General features: G+C 46.3%; 3 protein-coding genes across 4 annotated transcripts; 1 reads left to right on the top strand and 2 right to left on the bottom strand.

Moving 5' to 3' along the window:
- Positions 1-5,001: 5,001 nt before the first annotated feature.
- Positions 5,002-6,663, top strand: LOC100281795 (light harvesting complex a/b protein4). The gene is made up of 6 exons (NM_001154715.2): positions 5,002-5,313; positions 5,409-5,541; positions 5,663-5,775; positions 5,849-5,953; positions 6,040-6,128; positions 6,218-6,663. The coding sequence occupies exons 1-6, from the start codon at positions 5,081-5,083 to the stop codon at positions 6,352-6,354; spliced, it is 810 nt and encodes a 269-aa protein (NP_001148187.1). The 5' UTR covers positions 5,002-5,080; the 3' UTR covers positions 6,355-6,663.
- A 204-nt stretch (positions 6,664-6,867) lies between these two features.
- On the bottom strand, positions 6,868-10,945 carry LOC103627780 (galactoside 2-alpha-L-fucosyltransferase). Of its 2 annotated transcripts, XM_008648079.4 has the most exons (3): positions 10,501-10,885; positions 7,558-9,003; positions 6,868-7,462 (listed from the first exon to the last, which is right to left on the bottom strand). In XM_008648079.4, exons 1-3 carry the CDS (start codon positions 10,763-10,765, stop codon positions 7,455-7,457), a joined length of 1,719 nt encoding a protein of 572 aa, XP_008646301.1. In that variant the 5' UTR covers positions 10,766-10,885; the 3' UTR covers positions 6,868-7,454. The 2 variants fall into 2 exon arrangements, with proteins under 2 accessions (XP_008646301.1, XP_008646300.1); XM_008648078.4 differs by having other exon boundaries at positions 7,416-9,003; positions 10,501-10,945.
- A 1,105-nt stretch (positions 10,946-12,050) lies between these two features.
- Positions 12,051-16,907, bottom strand: LOC100274441 (uncharacterized). Its single transcript, NM_001148800.1, has 2 exons — positions 16,625-16,907; positions 12,051-13,796 (listed from the first exon to the last, which is right to left on the bottom strand). The coding sequence occupies exons 1-2, from the start codon at positions 16,902-16,904 to the stop codon at positions 12,262-12,264; spliced, it is 1,815 nt and encodes a 604-aa protein (NP_001142272.1). The 5' UTR covers positions 16,905-16,907; the 3' UTR covers positions 12,051-12,261.
- Between the last annotated feature and the right edge of the window lie 7,082 nt (positions 16,908-23,989).

The following is a 23,989-nucleotide window of genomic DNA, read 5'->3' as shown; positions in this document are numbered from 1 at the left end:
CATGTAATGGTGATTTGTTCGTGTGCCAAATTTATGTCGATGACATAATATTTGGTTCTACTAATAAAAAGTCTTGTGAAGAGTTTAGCAGGGTGATGACGCAGAAATTCGAGATGTCGATGATGGGCGAGTTGAACTACTTCCTTGGGTTCCAAGTGAAGCAACTCAAGGACGGCACCTTCATCTCCCAAACGAAGTACACGCAGGACCTGCTAAAGCGGTTTGGGATGAAGGACGCCAAGCCTGCAAAGACACCGATGGGAACCGACGGACACACCGACCTCAACAAAGGAGGTAAGTCCGTTGATCAAAAAGCATACCGGTCAATGATAGGGTCATTACTTTACTTATGTGCTAGTAGACCGGATATTATGCTTAGCGTATGCATGTGTGCTAGATTTCAATCCGATCCTAAGGAATGTCACTTAGTGGCGGTGAAGCGAATCCTTAGATATTTAGTTGCTACGCCTTGCTTCGGGCTCTGGTATCCAAAGGGGTCTACCTTTGACTTGGTTGGATACTCAGATTCCGACTATGCTGGATGCAAGGTCGATAGGAAGAGCACATCAGGGACGTGCCAATTCTTAGGAAGGTCCCTGGTGTCGTGGAACTCTAAGAAACAAACTTCCGTTGCCCTATCCACCGCTGAGGCCGAGTACGTTGCCGCAGGACAGTGTTGCGCGCAACTACTTTGGATGAGGCAAACCCTCCGGGACTTTGGCTACAATCTGAGCAAAGTCCCACTCCTATGTGACAATGAGAGTGCTATCTGCATGGCGGAAAATCCTGTTGAACACAGCCGCACAAAGCACATAGACATCCGGCATCACTTTTTGAGAGACCACCAACAAAAGGGGGATATCGAAGTGTTTCATGTTAGCACCGAGAACCAGCTAGCCGATATCTTTACCAAGCCTCTAGATGAGAAGACCTTTTGCAGGCTGCGTAGTGAGCTAAATGTCTTAGATTCGCGGAACTTGGATTGAATTGTAGCATACATGTGTTTATGCTTTTGATCATGTTCATTCTGCATTTTGTTGCTTATTATGGTGCTCAAGTTGTACAAACACTCCCTGGACCTCACAAGTCCGTTGCAAAGTGATGCACATGTTTAGGGGGAGATGTGTTACAACTTGACCCTTTGAGACTAACCATATGCTTGAGATTGTTTGATTTAGTCTCGAAGGAAAATTGAAAGGGAAAAGGTGGACTTGGACCATGAAAGACTTCCACTGCACTCCGATGAGAGGGTAACTTATTCTAAGTCCATCTCATGAACTCTTATTGCCAATTGATCTTAATTGAAGATTTTGGTGAGGCAATGGGGTTAAAGGGCCAAGATTGATCCCGTTTTGGTGCTTGATGCCAAAGGGGGAGAAAATAAAGGCCAAAGCAATAAATGGATCAGCTACCACTTGAGAAATTTTGAAAATAGTAGAATAGAGCTTTTGGTTTTGGTTTGTCAAAACTCTTGTATTGTCTCTTTTATCAAAAGTTGGTTTCTTGTGGGGAGAAGTGTTGATTATGGGAAAAAGGGGGAGTTTTTGAAATCCTTGATCAATCTCTTTTGGGATGACTCTCTTTATGCTTCAACTTGTGTGTTTGACTTAGAGATAGAGATTTGAGTTTGATTTGCAAAAACAAACCAAGTGGTGGAAAAAGATGATCCATATATGCCAAAATTGAATAAAACTCAAATTTGTTTTATTTGAAGTGATTTTGAACTTGTTCTAGTTGCTTTATGTTGTGTTGGCATAAATCACCAAAAAGGGGGAGATTGAAAGGGAAATGTGCCCTTGGGCCATTTCTAAGTATTTTGGTGATTGAGTGCCAACACAAAGTGCTTAAATGTGAATCTATGCCCATGGATGGACAAGTTGCAAATCACAAGTAAAGGTATGTTTCTAAGACTTAGTACATTGGTTTTGTGTACTAATATATTTGTCTAAGTGTTAGAAACAGAGAAAAGGAGAAAAGGAGAATGTTGGCTGTGTACAGCCAACAGGCTGTTTCGGTCTGGGGCACCGGACTGTCCGGTGGTGCACCGGACAGTGTCCGGTGCGCCAGGCTGCCTCGACCCGAAGACATCGCTCTCGGGAATTTTGCCGACGGCGTACGGCTAAAATTCACCGGACTGTCCGGTGTGCACCGGACTGTCCGGTGAGCCAACAGTCGGCCGGGCCAACGGTCGGCCGCGCGATCTGCGCGAGACACGTGGCCGAGCCAACGGTCGGAAGGGGGCACCGGACTGTCCGGTGTGCACCGGACTGTCCGGTGCGCCAACGGCTCCCAGATCTGAAACGGTCAGCAACGGTCGGCTGCGCCGTTTATGGAAAGAAATCGGGCACCGGACAGTGTCCGGTGTGCACCGGACTGTCCGGTGCACCCGACGACAGAAGGCAGGGATGGCCTTCCAGATTTGTTCTCAACGGCTCCTAGCTGCCTTGGGTCTATAAAAGGGACCCCTAGGCGCATGGAGGAGAACATCAAGCATTCCTACAACATTCCTAAGCACCAAGACATCGATTCCACACATTTGGTTCATTGTGATAGCATCTAGAGCTCTTGTTGAGTTGTGAACTCATTGAGTTGTGTTGCGAGCTCTTGTTGCGACTTGTGTGCGTGTTGTTGCTCTGATTTTGAGTCTTGTGTGCGTTGCTAGTTCCCTCCTTACTCTGTATTTCTTTGTGAATCTCAAGTGTAAGGGCGAGAGGCTCCAAAGTTGTGGAGATTCCTCGCAAACGGGATATTGAGAAGAAAAGCATAACACTGTGGTATTCAAGTTGATCATTGGATCACTTGAGAGGAGTTGAGTGCAACTCTCGTCCGTTGGGACGCCACAACGTGGAGTAGGCAAGTTTTTGTACTTGGCCGAACCACGGGATAAATCACTGTGTCTTCTCTGTGTTGAACTTCTTGTGATTATCGTTGTGTGCAAAATCTTCACTCTAGCCACTTGGCATCAACTGTGCTAACAATTAACCAAGTTTTTGTGGCTATAAGTTTAAGTTTTACAGGATCACCTATTCACCCCCCTCTAGGTGCTCTCACATTCAATACAAGAGCATTCACTTTAACTAAAGACACATTCAAGCTTCCAAGTCTCTCCAAGTTTCATAATTGTGACCAATGATCATTAGTGATTAGTGACTTGAGAGTGTGTGATTTTGTGTCTTTTCATATTGCTCTTGTTGCTTGGCTCTTAATCGTTCTTTCTTCATCTCTCTCTAAACTCTCTAAGTGTTTTGCAAAGCTTGCAAGAGACACCCAATTGTGTGGTGATCCTTGCGGGGTCTTAGTGACCGTGAGATTGAGAAAAAGCACTCGACCGGTCTGAGTGACCGATTAAGAGAGGGAAAGGGTTGGAATTGATCCGACCTTTCTGGCCTCCTCAACGTGGACTAGGTTCTTTGGAACTGAACCTCGGTAAACAAATCGTCGTGTTCATTTGTGATTGATCTCCACTCAATTTGTTTCCCCTCCCTTCCTCTCTCTCTCTCTCTCTAAAAGTTCCCTTTCTCATATTGATTTGAGTTTGCTCCTAAGGTTATCCGCATTGATTGAGTAACTCATAGCAAGGAGAACCATCTTCCGCACTCCGAATTATTTCTAACACTAACCCCGGGCATAGTGCGTGTTCAAAGTTTATAATTTTCAGGTTTTGCCTATTCACCCCTCTAGGCGAATTTTACACATTTAATTCAAAATGACACCAATTGAAAGATATAGCTTTAGAAACAAGCAATAGTGCCATCTATCTTGGAATTTTAATTAAGCTATGTGTCGTGCTTTACTACATATTTTAAACCATGTAGCTTTGCTCGAAAAGTATGAATTGAAGACGAGCATTCCAACCATATGATATGCCTAGCATGTATGCTATGAGTAATACTAGTTGAAAAACTCATATTAATTGAAAAGAGTACAAAAAACAATACTGGGCATGAAAGGTAAGCTAGATAACAAATGAAATTAGATACGCATATCTAAAAGCAAGAAAATACAATAAATTCTAGTTACCTTAGTCATGGGTGGGGAATTTGGGTCCAAAGTGTTCACTAATCCACTTGGCAATATTCTTGATCCTATGTGATGCATCCAATGTTATACATCCCAATTTGCTAAGTCTCCAAATTTCCTGAAGTCCTTCAGACTTTTCACTTCCCTCTCGGGACCTAAACCTTCTTTGTGTTTTTCATGGTTGAGATAATCTTCTTTGGCACCCACATGCGTTTGGCCCTCTTTCCCTTGTTGGCTTGCTTGTTAGCTTGATCGCTACCACCTTTCCATTTTCTTCTTCTTGATTATGTATGGTGTAGTGGTCTTTTATCCACCTTGTTGATGTAGGTGTTTGAGGTTTTGCTTGTTGGCGTTTTCTTTTGATTCTCCCCGAACTTCACCTTGCATTGGTAAGACTTGTGACCTTTCTTGTGATATAGCCAGCAAACCACAGTTTCACTATCCATAGGCTTGTTTACTCTCGTAGTGATGTTATTTTGGGAGGTTGAGTTTGTTTAGCTTTGCCTTTTTTATCATACAAAGCCTTACCAAGGGGAGCCGCTTCATGCTTTAGCAATTCATTTTCTAATGCAATCTCATCCAAACATGTTTCTATAACAATATTTTTAACTTGGACTTGATTGCAAGAGTTAGAATCATTCTTTTTGATAATTTCAGAAATTTTAACTAAAGATGCTACTAGGGTACTACATATGGTTTCTAGCTTGTAGTTAGCTCATTGTTATGTATGCTATGAATTTCAATTTTCTCTAGCAAGAAGTAGAGGCCCATGTGTTGTTTCCCGTCTCAGCCTACAAAAGAAATGCCACCAACCGGTAGGCAGTAGCTGCGCTCGTGCAGGCCCATGTGGCCCAAGTTCTCCTTAGTCCTCACCTTATCGTAGAGCCACACTTTTGCGCTTTTCCGCCAGTCAGCTTTTTGAATGAAGGAACGAACGCCTCTAATTCCATATCCAGAACCGAGAGAGCTTCCTGCCCCAGCACGCTCAAAAGACAAGAGCAAGCACGGAACACCCATCCCCGACTGTAGTTTGCCCGGCAAGCAAACATCTCCGGCAGCCATGGCGTCCACTGTAACAGCCGCCAATAGCAGCCATGGAAGCGCCCTGCGTACCCGTACCGCCTCCCCAAGGCCGGTCGCGGGCTGGAGCTGCAGACGCACGCTTTCCACGCCTGCACACCACCACCACGCGCGGCCGTCACCCAGAGCTCGGGTTGTCGCCGTCCGAGCCGCCGGCACTCAGCGGGCGACCTGGTTGCCCGGACTGGACCCGCCCCCATACCTCGACGGCACGTCGGTTACCTGACGCCCTGATATCTGCCGGTGTCATCACTTCTGCATGTGGTGATGGTGTTGGTCAGTTGACAGTGTGGCGTCTCTGATTGCAGACTACCAGGTGACTTCGGCTTCGACCCTCTGGGCCTCGGCGAGGAGCCCGAAGCCTTGAAGTGGTACGTTCAGGCCGAGCTCGTGCACTGCCGGTTCGCCATGGCAGGGGTCGCCGGCATCCTTTTCACTGACGTAAGCTTGCTCATCCACGTCCCTCTTCTGTTTTTACGCCCTGCTAACCATGGGCTTTAATGAATGATCTGGAGAGAAGAAGGCTGACCTAACCCTTGCTTTGCTTCGTGGCTCTTCGCAGTTGCTCCGCGTATCAGGGAACAGCGACCTCCCCGTGTGGTTCGAAGCAGGCGCGGCGAAATTCGACTTCGCGAACACCACGGCGCTCTTCTTCGTCCAGCTCTTCTTGATGGGGTAAACCTCAACCTAAACAACTGTGACCTGTGATTTGATTTCATGGAAATTCAACTCCAATATATCATGACAGGTTCGCTGAAACCAAGAGGTACATGGACTTCAAAAATCCAGGATCGCAAGCAGAGGAAGGGACATTCATAGGGTTAGAGGCTGCACTCGCAGGTCAACAGCCAGGGTAAGTGAGCGTTGAAGCATACCCTACAAATTTCACCTGACAAACCTTAGCTAACGCCCATTACATCTTCTATTAAATTCGGACAGCTACCCCGGGGGTCCACTGTTCAATCCACTAGGACTCGCAAAGGATATAGAGAATGCTCATGACGAGAAGCTCAAAGAAATCAAGAACGGTATGTTCCGCTCAGCACATTTTGCGAGAAAAATAAAGCCTACAATAAGTAAGTTTTCTAATTAATGGCGTGATTTCTTACCGTCACAGGGAGGTTGGCAATGGTAGCCATGCTTGGCTTCATGGTGCAAGCATCCGTAACTCATGCCGGCCCCATCGACAATCTCTTGACACACCTTTCGGACCCGTTCAACAAAAATATCATTCACACATTCTCCTCTTCCTAAGTACTCGTCCCAATGCCCGGATGCTATGGCACAAAAAGGTCACAATGTTTTTGAACACAACAGAACAACATGATTATTGATTTACGTCCTTCTCCCCACCGAATAGGGGAAGGAAGGTTAGGGAAGCGTTCAATCAATTCAATGAGATAGTGTAATCTATAGCAAACTCAGATACGCTATGATGTGAGATGAAGCGTACTTCGTGCAATCAATAAGTTCCATTTATTCATATGGACAACAAAGTTCCTCTCTGATCATTTTGAAACAACAATTCATATTAATGAAATATATCAAAGATTTGTGTCGTTATACTTATGGAAGCTCCGTCCGGAGAAGATGCTACAAGTGCTAGGTTACCAATGGTCGATCCCTGTAGCGCTGGCACTATTTACCTATTTATAGGACTATGTCAATGTAAATTTTTATATGGAGTTATAAGAATATACATCCTATTATACAAGTAGCTCTATGTAAGCGAAGATGTTTAATTATGTCTTTTATGGTAGAGACATTCCATATATGTCTTTTCTTCTCTAGTATCCCCTTCTGATTCCTCCTTTCGTGAAGGTAGCTTTGAAAGCAATCAGACTTCGTCTTGTCATGTCTGACACTGATCTTCTTTCCTTCGTGTTTTCAACAGATAGTTTCATAGATTAGTCCGATGCTCTAGAGTTATCCCTTAACCCGAATGTGCTCCTTGCGAATTTTTGTCATGAACAGTGAGTAAAAACTTCAATAACTGACGAACTGTATTAATAGCTCCTAATGACAGGGGGGGAGAAGGAAATTAGTACAGCTTATCGTTCTTTGGCGATTGATCGTAGTCCTCAGTATATTTGCTCACTTTTTATTTTCTTGGTCGACTTTTGCCCAGTTCAAGCATGCTATAATTGCGTGAACACATGTTATAAGAGACACATATAATTCGTACGGACAGAACCGTTATAGTTGCGCTAAACTTACCTGACCACAGTCAGCATACGTGTTTGTTTGGAATTATAATCTAGCCAGATTATATAATCCCAAACAAACACCCCTATGCCATTTTGTATTAACTGTGTCGCTCAAACCTTGCCTTCAATATAAATACAAACCTGAACCTATGTACCTGAAAAATCCACAGCACAAAGCATTCGGTTCTACTGTACATATATGAATTATACAAAGGAAAAAAAACACCGCATCTGGTTATCTACAGCTCACCTGTATCAACTAGCTTGAGCCCCCAGCTCATATCTTCACAGTGTCTTACATGTGGAACAAGCTTCCCTGTGTCAGTTCCCTTCCTAGTTTTGCAATCATAGAAAGGCGGAGCATGAAAGCACGGTTCTATAGACATGACCTGACGGCAAGGTGGATTAGGCGCAGTGCGATTTTCAGGCTTGAACAGAAGCCACGTCTTCGAACCACTCAGACCCTGAGCTACATATCCAAAAGTTGACCATGCACTTGTTACCATAGCATCAGATAAGCTCAGCAGATAAATCTCTGCCCATGCTTTCATGTTATGCATTGTCTTGTCTGAATCCTGGTGCTCCTCGTGGCTTGGCTGATGGAAGCTAATCATCTCACCATTCTCAGTCGGATGTTCCCAGTACATGTTCCTGATCCTTTCGTAGTATCCTGAGTTCAAAGAAGTAATCAGAACAACTTTAGACTTGATGTTCCCTGTCGAGATAATTGGCTGTTGCGCGTTGATCTCTGGTAGTAATTTTTCCTTCAGTGTGCAATGAAGGACCTGATCCAAGACATGCTGAAATGGACCGGTTTCAGTATCGAAGACTCTGATCTGGATACCTAACTTCTCGTCAGCTCTGGCAAGATAAGAATCATAGTACCTTGTAATCAAGCCCCACACAGCATTGGTAGGGTGGAACAAGTAACGTCCCAAGTGATGGAAGACAACATCTTTCTGCGGAAACAGCCTCGTGAGCTCCTCTTGGTATGATGAGATCAGAAAAAGCGAAGGTACAAAGTAATTATCGGATCTTAAGATCAGCCATGGGATCTTCTGGAGATGTTGCTGACTATGTTCACAGAAAAAAAGCTTATCATGATCATCATAGTCATGAGCCAGGTGAAGATATAGAAAGGCAGGTTTAGGACCCTTAAAAGAACCATCAGAATGAATAGCTTCAGTTTTCGCCATGTTTCCGTAACTCTCAGGGGAGCCAATACTGAAGTTCTTAAATTTAGTAATAGGGAAATCCGGCGGTAATACCCATGAAGTTTCAGGGAATGGTTCACAGAAAAGATCTGCAGTGCCTTTATCTCCATCTACAAGTAGAACTCTGTTTGTAAGGATGGCATAGAGAAATGCTGAGGCAATAGTCAAGATCCTGTTACCAAGACCACTATAAGATACCCACACCAAATAGTTGCAATCTCCAACCATTATATCCTGACCAGAATTCAGTTGCTCAATAGCTTTCTTGTATGAGTCTGTATATGGGCCACATTTCTTCTGGAGAACCTCATGTTCTCTCAGTCTTTCCAAAAGGTAGGTTGATACTAAATGGGGCGACTCTTTACGATACAATGCTGATTGGTATCTACTTAGACATGACTGTTCATCAAAACCAGGAGCTAACAAGCCACCAATTAGTTTGTCCCTTTGAACTTTGGAAGACACCGTAGTTGCATGCTCTCCTGGAACACAGAAGGTGAATAGTTTTATATCAGAGTTCAGATGGAAATGGAATAATTTGACTTCATTCTGTGCAAGACAAATGGTACTTTTCGTTCTTCCATTATGTTACATTCATGACGTATACATATGTGAGGTCGTGGATATTCTCAGAAAAGAAATAGAAAGAAAAGTGAGGCAACAGTGAATTGTTAACTTCAATTATCAGTTCAAAAAAACAAAAACAAACTATGCTTCCATGAACAGCATAATGGCAAAATTTAAATGAAACCCTTTTCACAGCATAAATAGCAAAGCGTAACATAATATTTTATCACAGAGATGCTAAACAGTGTACCACCTACAAAAAAAAGTACCAGGTGATACTACCTCCATTCTTAAATATATGACGCCGTTGACTTTTTTGAAAACTTTGATTAATCGTCTTATTCAGAAAAAATGTGAATTATCATTTATTTTGTTATGATTTGTTTTATCACTTAAGGTTGTTTAAGCATGACTTGAAATTGTACATTTTTTAATAAACATTTTTGGATGTTTATTCAAAATATTTTGAATAAATATTTTCCAAGAGTTTGCTAGTTGATAAGGTAAATATCCAAGTTATTCAATGTTTGGCGTAATCAGGATAATGACCTCCAAAAAATCATTCTATAAAATTTGAAATGTATAAAGTTTCATAGTAAACTCTTGCAGAACGAAAAGAACTACATTTCACTTATGTTGATTTAATTTAGACCGAAGATAGGTCTAAGTCAAGATACACTCTTATTAATATGATGTGTCAGTCCTAAACCCATTCATGTGTAAAAATTAGAGGCAGTAGTCTAGTTTTTATAATACAATTATTATTTTTATGACGATTCTATTGTAAAAGGTTTTTTCGATAGAAGAAGAATACTAGGTATAATATACATAAAATATTCTATATAATGCTTGTGGGGAGATTCGTTCTAATGCTATATCTAGCAGACTACCTATTTCACTTTGTATTTCACTTCATATTTCAAATTTCAATCGGTAATATAAAACAGTTTTTTGCTTGTCCGTTTGCACGGTTTGCTGGAGTTGGCCTAAGAATACCTAGTGCAAATCAAATGTCCAAAACATCACTTGCAGCGAGTGGTGAGATCGTATTGCAACCGTCAGCCAAAGACCACTGCGTCTAAAAGTTCTACCGTGAGAAGTCACAAACATTTTCAGTGACAGTTACTATCCCTCCACAGAGATCGATATCCACTTCGCATCACTCACTAAAAGCTAAATTGTGACTGGCCTACCATGTAGGAAAAAAACAACACATGTAGTTGTACTTGCAGGGGAAACAAATGACCGGTAAGTTCTTCAAAGGATGTACTAACTCCTAGACAAGACGTCACATCGACACCCGCACAACGCACTCGGAGAATTTCAGAAATGCGATCAGATGGCGGTGCCAAACAATCAAAGTCCAAACGGAAACTGTCCAACCGAGGACCTCGCGCATGTAGTTTACGTACCATCGCGCGGCCCGGCCTGTTCAAAGCCGCCACGATCGTCGTTGCCGGAGAGAGTGGTAGGATCCGCGCCGGAGAATTGGGCACCCCTCCTCGCGGCGGAGACGCCCGCGAGCAACAACAGCGTGACCCCGCAGGCGACTGACAGGGGAAGCACCGCGACCCGGGCCTTCCTCCCGCGCGGGTGTCCGGGCGCGGACGCCGCCGCCTCCCCCACAGCCTGCGGCGACGACGGCGGCGAGCGGCGGATCCGCTCCTTGATGTCCATGTGGCGTGACGGCGGAGCCGAGCCGCAGGGTTCTTCAGTTCTCCCTGCCCTTCCGCAGGTGCCCGCGGTCGCGTTCGCGACGTGAGCGTCGTGCCACGCCACGATAGATTAGTTCGGTTCGGATACGGCCGACGGGCCCGCGCGACTGAAATAGAGGACGTTTACGAGGCCGAGCACGTGATGGGGGACGAGTGGCACAGGGGTTTTCGATGCGTTTCAGGTGAAAAAACGGTGGGGCTCCCTATAACTATAGTGGCGACGTGACGGCACGGTGGCGAGTGGGGGCGTCCTCGGCACGACGTTGTCGGTGGTACTGGAGCACCTCGGCGTGAGGACATCGGACGTGGGGGTTTCGCCTGTTGCGCAGTCTTGTCGTCGGTGCCGTGAGGACATTGGTGTCGTTTGGTTCACATATTGGTAACGCAATGGGTAACCGATAACGTTAAATCATCTTTGTTTAAGTCCAACCGTAATGGAACAACACTATAAATACATAACACCTTATTCAAATTTGTTACCGCCGGTATTCGAGTGTAAATCATTATCATTACCATTTACGTTACATTTCGTGAACCAAACGGCACCTTGGATCCGACGCGGGGTTCCTGGCTTCGCTGGGCGCGATCGTGCTAGTTAGAGCCGTAGAGCACTTTTGAGCTGTCTGCTGGCCAACCGGATGTTTGGATTCTCTAGATGAGTAAAAGCTTTACACTATTTTAGTTTACTTTGTCGTGACCTAAAGTTTTGCGAAGTAGTTTAGACTTGAGATAATACTTTAGACCTTTTAAATAAAGCTAAAGTGATCTAAATAGGATTAAATAGAGCTTTACTCTTCCGCTTTAGGGCGTATTTGACTGCGAATCGCGTGCTTCATGGCAGCTTTGGGGCGCATTGTCTATTTGGATCCGCTTTTTAGAGATAGACTTTTTTATCACTTTCCTATATTTTTTGTGCCTAAATTTTAAAATGGCTCTAGGCAATGTTATTGTACCATCGACTATTGTAAGTATATTATTGTTTTTACAAATCATTAATTTCTATTGTAGTATATCATTTTTGTGTAATAAGCACATCTCTACGGCCCTACGCAACTATGCAATGGCGGACATCTCTCACAACACAAGCACTGGCATTGTGATCTGCCGAAGCTTTTGTGTAGCCCCCAAATCCTTATGCAGCTGTATTGCCTACTGCCACGAGAAATAAAGCACAGCAGCATGGAACTCACCTCGGCAGCCATGCAGCAATGCATGTCAACGAATCGGCCAAATGAGCGATGATATATAGTAAACATGTTTCTCTTCCTTTTGACATCAGAGGATGAACAGATTAATGGATCTGTCTATCAACTATCTACACTTGGATCAAATACAGGAGGGAAAGAATACATTTTGTATGGTTCCTTTGTGTTTCGCAGATTAAGAATAAGAATAACAATAGTTCTGCCCTAGTTAGCAAGCAAGTCTGCCGTGAGTCCTGACCAGATTACAGCTACACTACAAATGAGTTTGATCTACAATCTTGAGCCCCCAGCTCACGTCCTCGCAGTGCCTCACGTAAGGCACTACCTTGCCCAAATCGGTGTCCTTCCTCGCCTTGCAGTCGTAGAAGGGAGCTTGATGGAAGCACGGCTCGATGGACATGGCGCGGACGCACGGTGGGTCTGGCGTCACGTGGTTCTCCGACTTAAGCATGATCCACGGCTTCAGGCCGGCGAGCCCCTGAGCAGCGTACCCGAACGTGGAAAAGCCACTGGTGATCAGCACGTCGGTCATGCTCAATAGGTAGATCTCAGCAAGCGCCTTCATGTTGTGCCCCTTGTTCCTCGACCTCTGGTACTCCTCGTGGCTCGGCTGGAACACTCTGACAGACACGCCATCAACAGCCGACTGCTCGTCGTACTTCTCCTGGATCTGCTCGCTGTACCAAGCGCTCAGAGAAGTCGTTAGAACAGCGATCGTCCGGTTGTTCCGAGTCCCACTCCCGGCTGCTGTTCGGTTATTCCGAGTCCCATCGGCTGCTCCCTCTGCCATACTGATTTCTGGAAGCAGCTTCTCGTTTTGAGCACACGAGAGGATCTGGTTCAGAATGTGTGGGAACGGGCCGTTTCTCTGCAAGATACCTTTGGTTTCATATATCCTGATCTGAATTCCCACCCTTTTTTCCGCTTTGGCCAGGTAGGACCTGAAGCATCTTGTAACCGAATACCAGACGCCATTTGTCGGATGGAAAAGATAGCGCGCCAAGTGATGGAAGACGGTGTCTTTCTCAGGAAACAGCCTGCCGAGCTCGTCCTGGAAAGCTGGAACGAGGAACAGGGACGGCACGAAGTACATGTCCGTCCTCATGACCAGCCACGGAACACCTCGCAGGAACTGCTGGTCGTCCTCGCAGAAGAAGAGTTTGTCGTGGAAACCATAGTTGCCGTCCAGGTGGAGGTACACATAGGGAGGGAGTCTGTTGCCAACCAAAGATCGGTCCGTACCACCACCGAAAGCCTTGTTCTGCAGCATGTTGCCGTAGCTCTCAGCGCTGCTCTGGCCGAACTCGTCGTCGTTCAGAGGGAAGTCCGAAGGAACCAGCCACGACGTTCCAGGAAAGGGCTCGCAGAAAAGATCCGCGATCTCCTTGTAACGGTCCAGGAGCAAGATCCGGTTCGTGAGCAGCGCGTAGAGGAACGCCGAAGTGATCTCGAGCATCCGGTTCCCTAAGCCGGCGTGGATGATAAGGAACAGGTAGTTGCAGTCGTCTGTGGCGTTGATGCTCATGCTCTGACCGGATTTCAGCTGCTTCGAAGCTTCCCTGTATGCTCTGGTGCCTGGGCCGCACTTCTTCTGCAGAGCTTCTTGTTTCCTTAGCCTCTCTATGAGGTACGGAGAAGGTATGCTCGGTGAACTGTGGTAGCGTGCGAAACGGTACCTGCTTCTGCATGATTTGTCGTCAAAACCCTCGACGAGAAGGCCGCCCAGAAGACGATCGTACTCTATTTGCGGCGACGGAGATAGATCGTCTGACATGTCGTCTTGTATATCTGAAAGAATACAAAGAGTTTTGGGTCAGTCAACTGCACCTTGTAGTTCACCATCATGAAAGAACTAACATGGAAGAACATAGTGTTGGCACATGGGTGCTGCCAATGCCAGAGGCGAAGTGGAGCACTACGGCTACAAGCAGTCAACACGATCTAGAAAAACACGCTGAGTTTGTTCAATGTCTTGATGAATAAATTCCCTTCCTATCCCGCTCAAAACAGGAAAAATCGTTTAAACATGCTGGGTAATTTATACAGAATAACACGACAGCAGCATTCCTCGTGAGAAAGGACTAGATTAGATCCTCCAAAATCTGCAGATCCTCCTGCTTCTTGTAGACAGCACCAAGGGAGCAAGGCAGAGTAATCAAATGAAACGTCGAGTCGGGCCATCGCCATCCTTCCTCTCAATCAGGGTTTACAGTTTCGAAAAAGAAAAAAATTCGGCACCCAGCAAAAACAGGAAATTTCGGGTTTACAGTTTCGAAAAAGAAAAAAATTCGGCACCCAGCAAAAACAGGAAATTTCGAAAATTCTAGGTCAAAATCAAATAGATTTAGATTTTTAAAAAACAAAAAATGATATAATTTATATTAAAAATGCTAATTTAAGAAACATATATTTTTCATACCCCACCAAAATCAAAGAAATTTCGGAAATTTCAATCCAAAATTGTAAACCCTGCTATCAATCCATGAGAGTGTGGGAACAAGTTGGCAAGCGAGACAAAAAAAACAGCTGTGTCTACCCTACCGGCTAGTGGGCTGAGCACTGCGGCGTAGCACCGGTATGCGGGGGCCAATTGCCCTGCCGGATTTTTCTATTACTACTACTCAACGCTGGCTAGCCGCCCTCAGTTGCAGAACCATCCGGCTGGGCAATTTGGCTAGCCGCCCCAAATTGCCCTGCACGCAAAACACGGGAGGCTTAGCTCACTTTTGAAACCAAAACCCTTTCGATGGGTGGACCTCCATCAGCTTGTTCGCTGCGGCTTGCTGCGGCTGCAATCCGGCTGCGGCTGCGGCTTCTACAGTATTTTTCTCTCTATGGATTGCAGCTGCAGCAGTCCAAACAGCTGCAACAGTGTCGGCTTGTAGCCAGCCGAACACGCCCCATAATGAAGGAGACTTGACGGGTGGCCTCAGCCAATAAGTTGCTGCCAAACCAAACCAGCTAGGCTAACGGTCTGAAGGAAATTTACTACTCTAATGTTTTAGAAAAAAACGATATTCTACCATCCAAAGGATTGGATGGACCTCACCTACGTTGGTGTTTCATTTGAAACGGGCTACAATCCATAGAGCCCCATGTAAATTGATTTAAATTTGAAATGGAGAACCTTTCATTACCCTCGCTCTGGAGCGTTGACACCCGAGGGTGTGGGGGCATGGATAGCTTCCGTGAATGTTCCACACTGCTATCGTCCTTTTGCCCACGATAGGTAAGAGGAAAGCGTCAATTTTGTTTTGATCTGGCATCCACCACGAGCTTCTTGCTACGGGACCCACCTTACGGCGACGCACTGGGCAGCCGGCAAAGTACAATGGAACCTAGTGCGCATTGGCTGTCCGGCCGTCCCCACTCGGATTTTCTGCGGCCATCCATCGCATCACCTTTGAACTTCATTGCCCGATGCCTCGATGGGTTCACGAGTAGGGATGGCAACGGGGAATTCCCCGCCGGGGAATAGCTCCCCATCCCCGTCCCCGCAACGAAAAAACTTCCCCGCGGAGATCCCCACGAACGCTTGCGGGGAACATTTCTTCCCCATCCCCGTTTTCCGTGGGGATAAATCCCCAACGGGGATCCCCATCCCCGTTTAAATTACAATTAAGACATACGTACTTTGCTATTAATGTTAAATATTGTCACTTATACACATTGTCAGATATAAGAAATCATTATGCATACATCAAAATGAACACATTTGTACAATTAGTGGTCTCTTGATAAAGTAATTATTTATTTTTGTCGTTAACTAGTACACAAAAACATAGTCACGTGCAAGTTTAACGGGTCCCCGCGGGGAACGGGGATGGAGAATGCTTCCTCGTCCCCATCCCCGTTTACCCGTCGGGGGATAAATTTTCCCCGTTTATATCCCCGTGGGGAAAGTTTCTTCCCCATCCCTGTCCCCTAATAGAGGAATTCCCCGCGAGTAATCGGAGATCGGGTCCCATTGCCATCTCTATTCACGAGGCATTCTGCTGCCACTGATGGGCCCGGGTCCGGCCGAACACCACGTCACCGCCCGAGCCACTCCGAATAAAATAAGCTGGAGGCGGACGGCAAAGGAATCTGCTTTGCTGGTTCGATCCAATCTCTCCTCGCAACGCCCCTCCTCCAACGACGGGGGAGGGACTCTCCAAGGAAAGCTTGGAAGCTCGATCCACTCCAGCTTTGATTTCTTTGTCTACTCCCTTCAAAGCGCGACCCGCTCCCGCTTTAATTTCCTGTCTATTCCCTACAGGTGGCGGGGCAGGCGGCAGGTGGAGACGACGACGAGGAGGAGGCATCGTGCCTGCCTCCACTATTGCTCGCTACCGCTGTGGCGCTGTCTCTTTGGAATCGGAATCGGAACAAGGAAAAGTAACAGCTGTCGCACGAGCGCGAATCCTGCGTCTGCGTGCCCATTGCTTTACATCCATGAGGGAGTGAAGCAGTTGGTTCAGCGATCAGGACAGGGTTACCACTTACAACCCATTAACCGGCGACAACGAGAACTGGCACAGACTAATCGCCGTCTGGCGTAGAGTAGAGAAACAAAGGCGTATGGTATGAAACTATGGATAGTACTGTATATACGGTCGCCGGGAGTAGACGCGTACCTTGGTCGTCGTCTTCCTCGGGTGGCTCGAAGTCGAAGACCCACTGCGGCGAGGAGTCGGCCTGCCACCACAGCAGCAGCAGGACGGCCGGGACGGTCAGCAGGCAGAGCAGCAGCCCCGCGCGCACGGACGCGCGCCAGAGCCTGCTGCCCCCGCGCCTCGCCTCCTTGTCCTTGGCCTGCACCGCGGCGTGATGGGACGGGGACGTCTCCAGCACGCCGCGGAGGGGCAGCCGCTCCTCGTCGCCCCCGCCCCCGTGGCTGTTGCTTGGCCTCCCCATCACCATGAGCTCAGCTCAGCGACCGTCCCCCCGTACGCGTCTCATATATGCTCCACCCGTCGGGTCCTCGGTCGTGTGTGCTCTCTCTCTCTCCATCTCTCGTAGTTGGAGACGGAGTAGTCAAAGTAGTACGGCCATTCACCGCGTGGGACAAGTTTTGCAGGACTTCCACGGTTGGACTTCAAAATGGCCCTCAACGGCCCAAGGGGCCATATGTCGATTACATACATGGTGTTGGGTCCGGTCATAGCGCCCCCGCTGTCGGATCAATTCGGACAATTATCCTTATTTTGTGCATTGTTATTCATTTAACTAGATGAGTGCCCCGTGCGTTGCAACGGAAACACACAATACCATGATAACTTATATATATAATGTGTCTTATATTGTTATAAGAAAATGTTTCATAATTCATTTGTGATCCTAGCCATATATAAATTTTGTTATTTTAATTTAACTGTTTCACTACTACATTACAACCATCAGTATCATACAGACTTCGATATATACCATGATTTGCATGGTCTCATCATTGGAGAGCACGTGCTACACCTATCGATAGAAGTTCCCTCGTACATCGTCAGTCATCAGGCACGCACAACCATACATGTTTGCTTAAATAAAAAGGCAAGTGTGTGCGTTTGTGAATAGAATTAAAGGCAGGCCAGCACAAAAGCTACCTCGGCGATGGCAAGTGGTCATTGTTGTCGGTCCTCCTCTGCGTCACCTCTGTCGCTAAGATGACGCCACAGTCTTTGATATAGTAGTCGTCGAACGCGCGTGACATGGCGAGTACCGATGACTTTTGGCTGGGCTGCTAAACGAAGTGCACCCCGGGCTCATCAGCGAGGTAGTACACCTAGCCGTTGCACCTCCAGATGTGCTACTCCTCTACATACATCTTGTTCTAGGACACTCACACAACATCAACAACAACCGTCGTCCCAGCGCACAAGAATTTATGGCCGGTCAGTAGCGACTTACGTGGCTGGTTGAGCTTCAGGTGGATGATGAGCTAGATGGCGTGACAGCGCCGTCGTCGGATGCGGTGCCCAGAACAACCCGAGAGTCGCCGGCGTTGGCAACGACTATGAGGTCCCTCGTTTGAATATGGACAGCGGTGTAGCCGCTCTGGACCGCGTCCAAGCGACGGCTGCGCCGGAGCTTGCCGAACATAGCGACGCATGCGGCCAAGTAGGACTGCTTCCAGAGGTCGAACTGGCAGTTGCCAAGCTTCTTCTCATCGTCGATGAGCGACGCCAACGCGAGCGCCTCCTGCCAGTGGTGTTTGTTTGGGGTTTCCAAGTAAGAAACATGGATTCATCTTTGGCGTTAGTTTATAAAAATGACTCACAAGTCAGATCCATGGACAAAATATTACGGAGAATAAATGTCACACATATAAAAAAGAAATTTAAGTTGAAAACTTATTCAAACAAAAGAAGTTGCATGCAAGGCTCTTCTTTAAATACTACTCTCTCCATCCAAAAATATAATTCGGGAATCTCGTTGATAATTATCTACTAATACACATTGTGTAAGGGTAGCAGGTGGGCTTTGGGAGAGATATAGTAGATATTTTTACTGTAACAAATATTAACATAAACACACATGTGGTGTAGTGGTAGCTACAAGCACATTTACTTGAGAGGTCGTGGGTTCGAATCCCATTAGGGCCATATTCGAATCCCTTAGGGCCATATTTGTGTTTTTTTAATTTAATTTTAGATAGGCGTGGGATGCACGTGGGAATGGGAATGAGCTTTGCGGGGAGAGGAAATGAGAAAGACAGTGCGGGGGGAATGAGAATGAAAACACACAAGAGTTCGGAATGGGAATGGCAGAACCAGGAATGGGGCAGCCTACCCCTTAGAGTCTTAATAGGTAGTATAGATTACGTAAGATTTGTTAGCTACTGTTTAGAAACAGGTCTAGATCTCCTCCTATATATATGAAGGGATACCACAGAGGACACCACCAGACTGTACACCCATAGTGATTGGCGCTGCCCAGATCGGCGCCCGCCAACACACTTTTTTGGCGACTTCGATGGGGAACAAGGTTGCAGATCTACAAAATCAGGCTTATATGACTGATTCGAAAGATCTCAACACTGCTTCTCCAAGCAGCGACACAAGGCTGACTAATTTGTCGGCTGTAGAGCATAAAAAATAAAAGATGACATGAAGATGGACAAGGAGATCCAACGACAGCGAGATCAGGCGCTTACGGTGGTGAAGAAATGGTTCCTCTCCTACTTTAGGATAGATTGCCACCAGAAGGTTGTCCGGGAGAAGGAAATAAACATCGATTATATGTCAGTTGTGTTGCAGCAGCTCCCCACGCTATGTGATGCCAGGTAAGCCGATGATATTCAATCTATTCATTTTTTTATAATCGGATTAAAAGCATGACATGTGCATTAGAAAAAACTCACATGCCTAGTTTTTTATCACATAAATTGGGCACCAAAACAATTGCGCATAATACATTGACAACAAATGGGTTTCCCTAGCCATATTCTGGTATGTCGATGGACTCATATCCAGGACGACCGTCACCGCCATCTTCGCTAAACGATGGGTCGACTCTGAGCACGGCCGGACCGTCTGCACATGATCTCGGACCGTCCGTCCTCCGTCAGACCGTTCGGCACCCTACGCCGGACCGTCCATAGTCACACAGAGCCTATCACAAAGGCTGCAGACGATGTCCGGCGCGATCGGACAGTCCGGGAATAGTACCAGACCGTCCAACTACACAGGTTGGACCGTCCGGAGCACTGGAATCCACCTATGATCGGCCTAGTACAGAAGGCTGGTACAAACAAGGTCGACCACCTAAGCCCCAGGAGTCAAAAAGGTTACACGTTGTTGAGCTTGTTTGGCATGCTAAGGCCAAATCTTCTGCTCGCTCTAACCCGCACTCGGCACAAAAGGAGAAAGTTAAGTTCATATTTAATATTGCTAAGTGTGATAAAATATTTGATGGGTTACTTAAGCATGGTAATATTAAATTGTGACATACAATTCCTCCTGTTGAAGAATTAAAAGGACCACATGTAGCTAGCTATTGCGCCTGCTCAGCGTCCGACCCCGCTCGCGCAGCCACCGTGCAAAAAATAGTACAGGACGGGCACTTGAACCCACGCTTATGCTCCAAAAATTTGAGGCTAACTGATAGTCGCCTAGAGGGGGGGGTGAATAGGGCAAAACTGAAATTTACAAATATAAACACAACTACAAGCCGGGTTAGCGTTAGAAATAATAACGAGTCCGAGAGAGAGGACGCAAAACAAATCGCAAGCAAATGAAGAGAGTTGAAAGGGAATTAGGCTTACACCTAGTTCCTATATAATTTTGGTGGTTGAATTGCACAACACAAATCCTTGGACTAACTAGTTTGCCCAAGTGTATAGATTATACAGGTGAAAAAGGTTCACACTCAGCAAATAAAAAGACCAAGTTTTGGATTCAACATAGGAGCAAAGGGGCAACCGAAGGCACCCCTGGTCTGGCGCACCGGACTGTCCGGTGTGCCACCGGACATGTCCGGTGCACCAGGGGGACTCAGACTCAAACTCGCTACCTTCGGGAATTTCCAGAGGCGACTCGGCTATAATTCACCGGACTGTCCGGTGTACACCGGACAGTGTCCGGTGCGCCAAGGGAGGTCGGCCTCAGGAACTCGCCAGCGTCGGGAAACTCCAACGGCTCGTCCACTATAATTCACCGGACTGTCCGGTGTGCACCGGACTGTCCGGTGCGACTCCGGAGCAACGGCTATCTCCGCGCCAACGGCTCTCTGCCGCGCATTAAATGCGCGCTCTGCGCGCGCAGACGTCAGGCGCGCCCATACTGGCACACTGGACAACAAACAGTACCTGTCCGGTGTGCACCGGACACCTAGGCGGGCCCACAAGTCAGGAGCTCCAACGGTCAGAATCCAACGACAGTAATGACGTGGCAGGGGGCACCGGACTGTCCGGTGTGCACCGGACTGTCCGGTGCGCTATCGAACAGACAGCTTCCCAACGGCCACTTTTGGTGGTTGGGGCTATAAATACCCCAACCACCCCATCATTCATTGCATCCAAGTTTTCCACTCCCCAACTACTACAAGAGCTCTAGCATTCAATTCTAGACACACCAAATAGATCAAATCCTCTTCAAATTCCACTCAACGCCATAGTGACTAGAGAGAGTGATTTGCTTGTGTTCTTTTGAGCTCTTGCGCTTGGATCGCTTTCATTGCTTTCTACTTTCTTGATCTTTTCTTTGCAATCAAACTCACTTGTAATTGAGGCAAGAGACACCAAACTTGTGGTGGTCCTTGTAGGAACTTTGTGTTCCAAGTGATTGAGAAGAGAAAGCTCACTCGATCCGTGGATCGTTTGAGAGAGGGAAGGGTTGAAAGAGACCCGGCCTTTGTGGCCTCCTCAACGGGGAGTAGGTTTGCAAGAACCGAACCTCGGGAAAACAAATCTCCGTGTCTCACTTGCTTATTCGCTTGGGATTTGTTTTGCGCCCTCTCTCGCGGACTCGTTTCTTATTACTAACGCTAACCCCGGCTTGTAGTTGTGTTTATATTTGTAAATTTCAGTTTCGCCCTATTCACCCCCCCCTCTAGGCGACTATCAATTGGTATCGGAGCCCGGTGCTTCATTAGAGCCTAACCGCTCGAAGTGATGTCGGGAGATCACGCCAAGAAGGAGATGGAGACCGGCGAAAAGCCCACTACAAGCCACGGGAGCACTTCATCGGAAGAGTCCCGCACCAAAAGGAAGGAGAAGAAGAAGGACTCCTCCAAACGGAAGGAGAAAAGGTCTTCCTCTTCTCACCACAAAGAGAAGAAGGAAAAATCTTCTTCCCACAAGCCGCGTCGGAAAGGCGACAAGCACAAGAGGATGAGGAAGGTGGTCTACTACGAGACCGACACTTCATCAACATCGACCTCCGACTCCGATGCGCCCTCCGTCACTTCTAAGCGCCAAGAGCGCAAGAAGTATAGTAAGATCCCCCTACGCTACCCTCACATTTCCAAACATACACCTTTACTTTCCGTCCCATTAGGCAAACCACCAACCTTTGATGGTGAAGATTACGCTAGGTGGAGCGATTTAATGCGATTTCATCTAACCTCGCTCCACAAAAGTATATGGGATGTTGTTGAGTTTGGTGCACAGGTACCGTCGGTAGGGGATGAGAACTATGATGAGGATGAGGTGGCCCAAATCGAGCACTTCAACTCTCAACCAACAACAATACTCCTCGCCTCTCTAAGTAGAGAGGAGTATAACAAAGTACAAGGGTTGAAGAGCGCCAAGGAGATTTGGGATGTGCTCAAAACCGCGCACGAGGGAGACGAGCTCACCAAGATCACCAAGCGGGAAACGATCGAGGGGGAGCTCGGTCGGTTCCGGCTTCGCAAAGGGGAGGAGCCACAACACATGTACAACCGGCTCAAGACCTTGGTGAATCAAGTGCGCAACCTCGGGAGCGTAAAGTGGGATGACCACGAGATGGTTAAGGTTATTCTAAGATCTCTTATTTTCCTTAACCCTACTCAAGTTCAATTAATCCGTGGTAATCCTAGATATACTAAAATGACCCCCGAGGAAGTTATCGGGAATTTTGTGAGTTTTGAGTGCATGATCGAAGGCTCGAGGAAGATCAACGAGCTTGATGAAGCCACCACATCCGAAGCCCAACCCGTTGCATTCAAGGCAACGGAGGAGAAGAAGGAGGAATCTACACCAAGTAGACAACCAATTGACGCCTCCAAGCTTGACAATAAGGAAATGGCGCTCGTCATCAAGAGCTTCCGCCAAATCCTCAAACAAAGGAGGGGGAAAGACTACAAGTCCCGCTCCAAGAAGGTTTGCTACAAATGTGGTAAGCCCGGTCATTTTATTGCTAAATGTCCCATATCTAGTGACAGTGACCGAGGCGACGACAAGAAGGGGAGAAGAAAGGAGAAGAAAAGGTACTACAAGAAGAAGGGCGGTGATGCCCATGTTTGTCGGGAATGGGATTCCGATGAAAGCTCAAGCGACTCCTCCGACGACGAGAACGCCGCCAACATCGCCGTCACCAAAGGACTTCTCTTCCCCAACGTCGGCCACAAGTGCCTCATGGCAAAGGACGGCAAAAAGAAAAAGGTTAAATCTAACTCCTCCACTAAATATGAATCTTCTAGTGATGATAATGCTAGTGATGAGGAGGATAGCTTGCGTTCCCTTTTTGCTAACCTTAACATAGCTCAAAAGGAAAAATTAAATGAATTAGTCAGTGCTATTCATGAAAAGGATGATCTTTTGGATTCACAAGAGGATTGTCTAATTAAAGAAAACAAGAAACATGTTAAGGTTAAAAAGGCTTATGCTCTAGAAATAGAGAAATGTGAAAAATTATCTAGTGAGCTAAGCACTTGCCGTGAGATGATTGACAACCTTAGACATGAAAATGCTAGTTTAAATGCTAGGGTTGATTCTCATGTTTGTAATGTTTCAATTCCCAATCCTAGAGATAATAATGATGACTTGCTTGCTAGGATTGAAGAATTAAACATTTCTCTTGCTAACCTTAGAGTAGAAAATGATAATTTGATTGCTAAGGCTAAAGATTTTGATGTTTGCAAAGTTACAATTGCCGATCTTAGAGATAAGAATGATATACTTCGTGCTAAGATTGTTGAACTTAATTCTTGCAAACCATCTACATCTACCATTGAGCATGTCACTATTTGTACTAGATGTAGAAATGTTGATGTTGATGATATTCATGATCATATGGCTTTAATTAAACAACAAAATGATCATATAGCAAAACTAGACGCTAAAATTGCCGAGCACAACTTAGAAAATGAGAAATTTAAATTTGCTCGTAGCATGCTTTATAATGGGAGACGCCCTGGCATTAAGGATGGGATTGGCTACCAAAGGGGAGACAATGTCAAACTTAGTGCCCCTCCTAAAAGATTGTCAAATTTTGTTAAAGGCAAGGCTCCCATGCCTCAGGATAACGAGGGTTACATTTTATACCCTGCCGGTTATCCCGAGGACAAAATTAAGAAAATTCATTCTA

The sequence above is a fragment of the Zea mays genome, chromosome 5 (assembly GCF_902167145.1).
Source record: "Zea mays cultivar B73 chromosome 5, Zm-B73-REFERENCE-NAM-5.0, whole genome shotgun sequence".
In the NCBI taxonomy this organism is placed as follows: domain Eukaryota; kingdom Viridiplantae; phylum Streptophyta; class Magnoliopsida; order Poales; family Poaceae; genus Zea; species Zea mays.
Note: the sequence above shows the minus strand (reverse complement) of the source record. Positions and strands in the feature narration are given on the sequence as shown.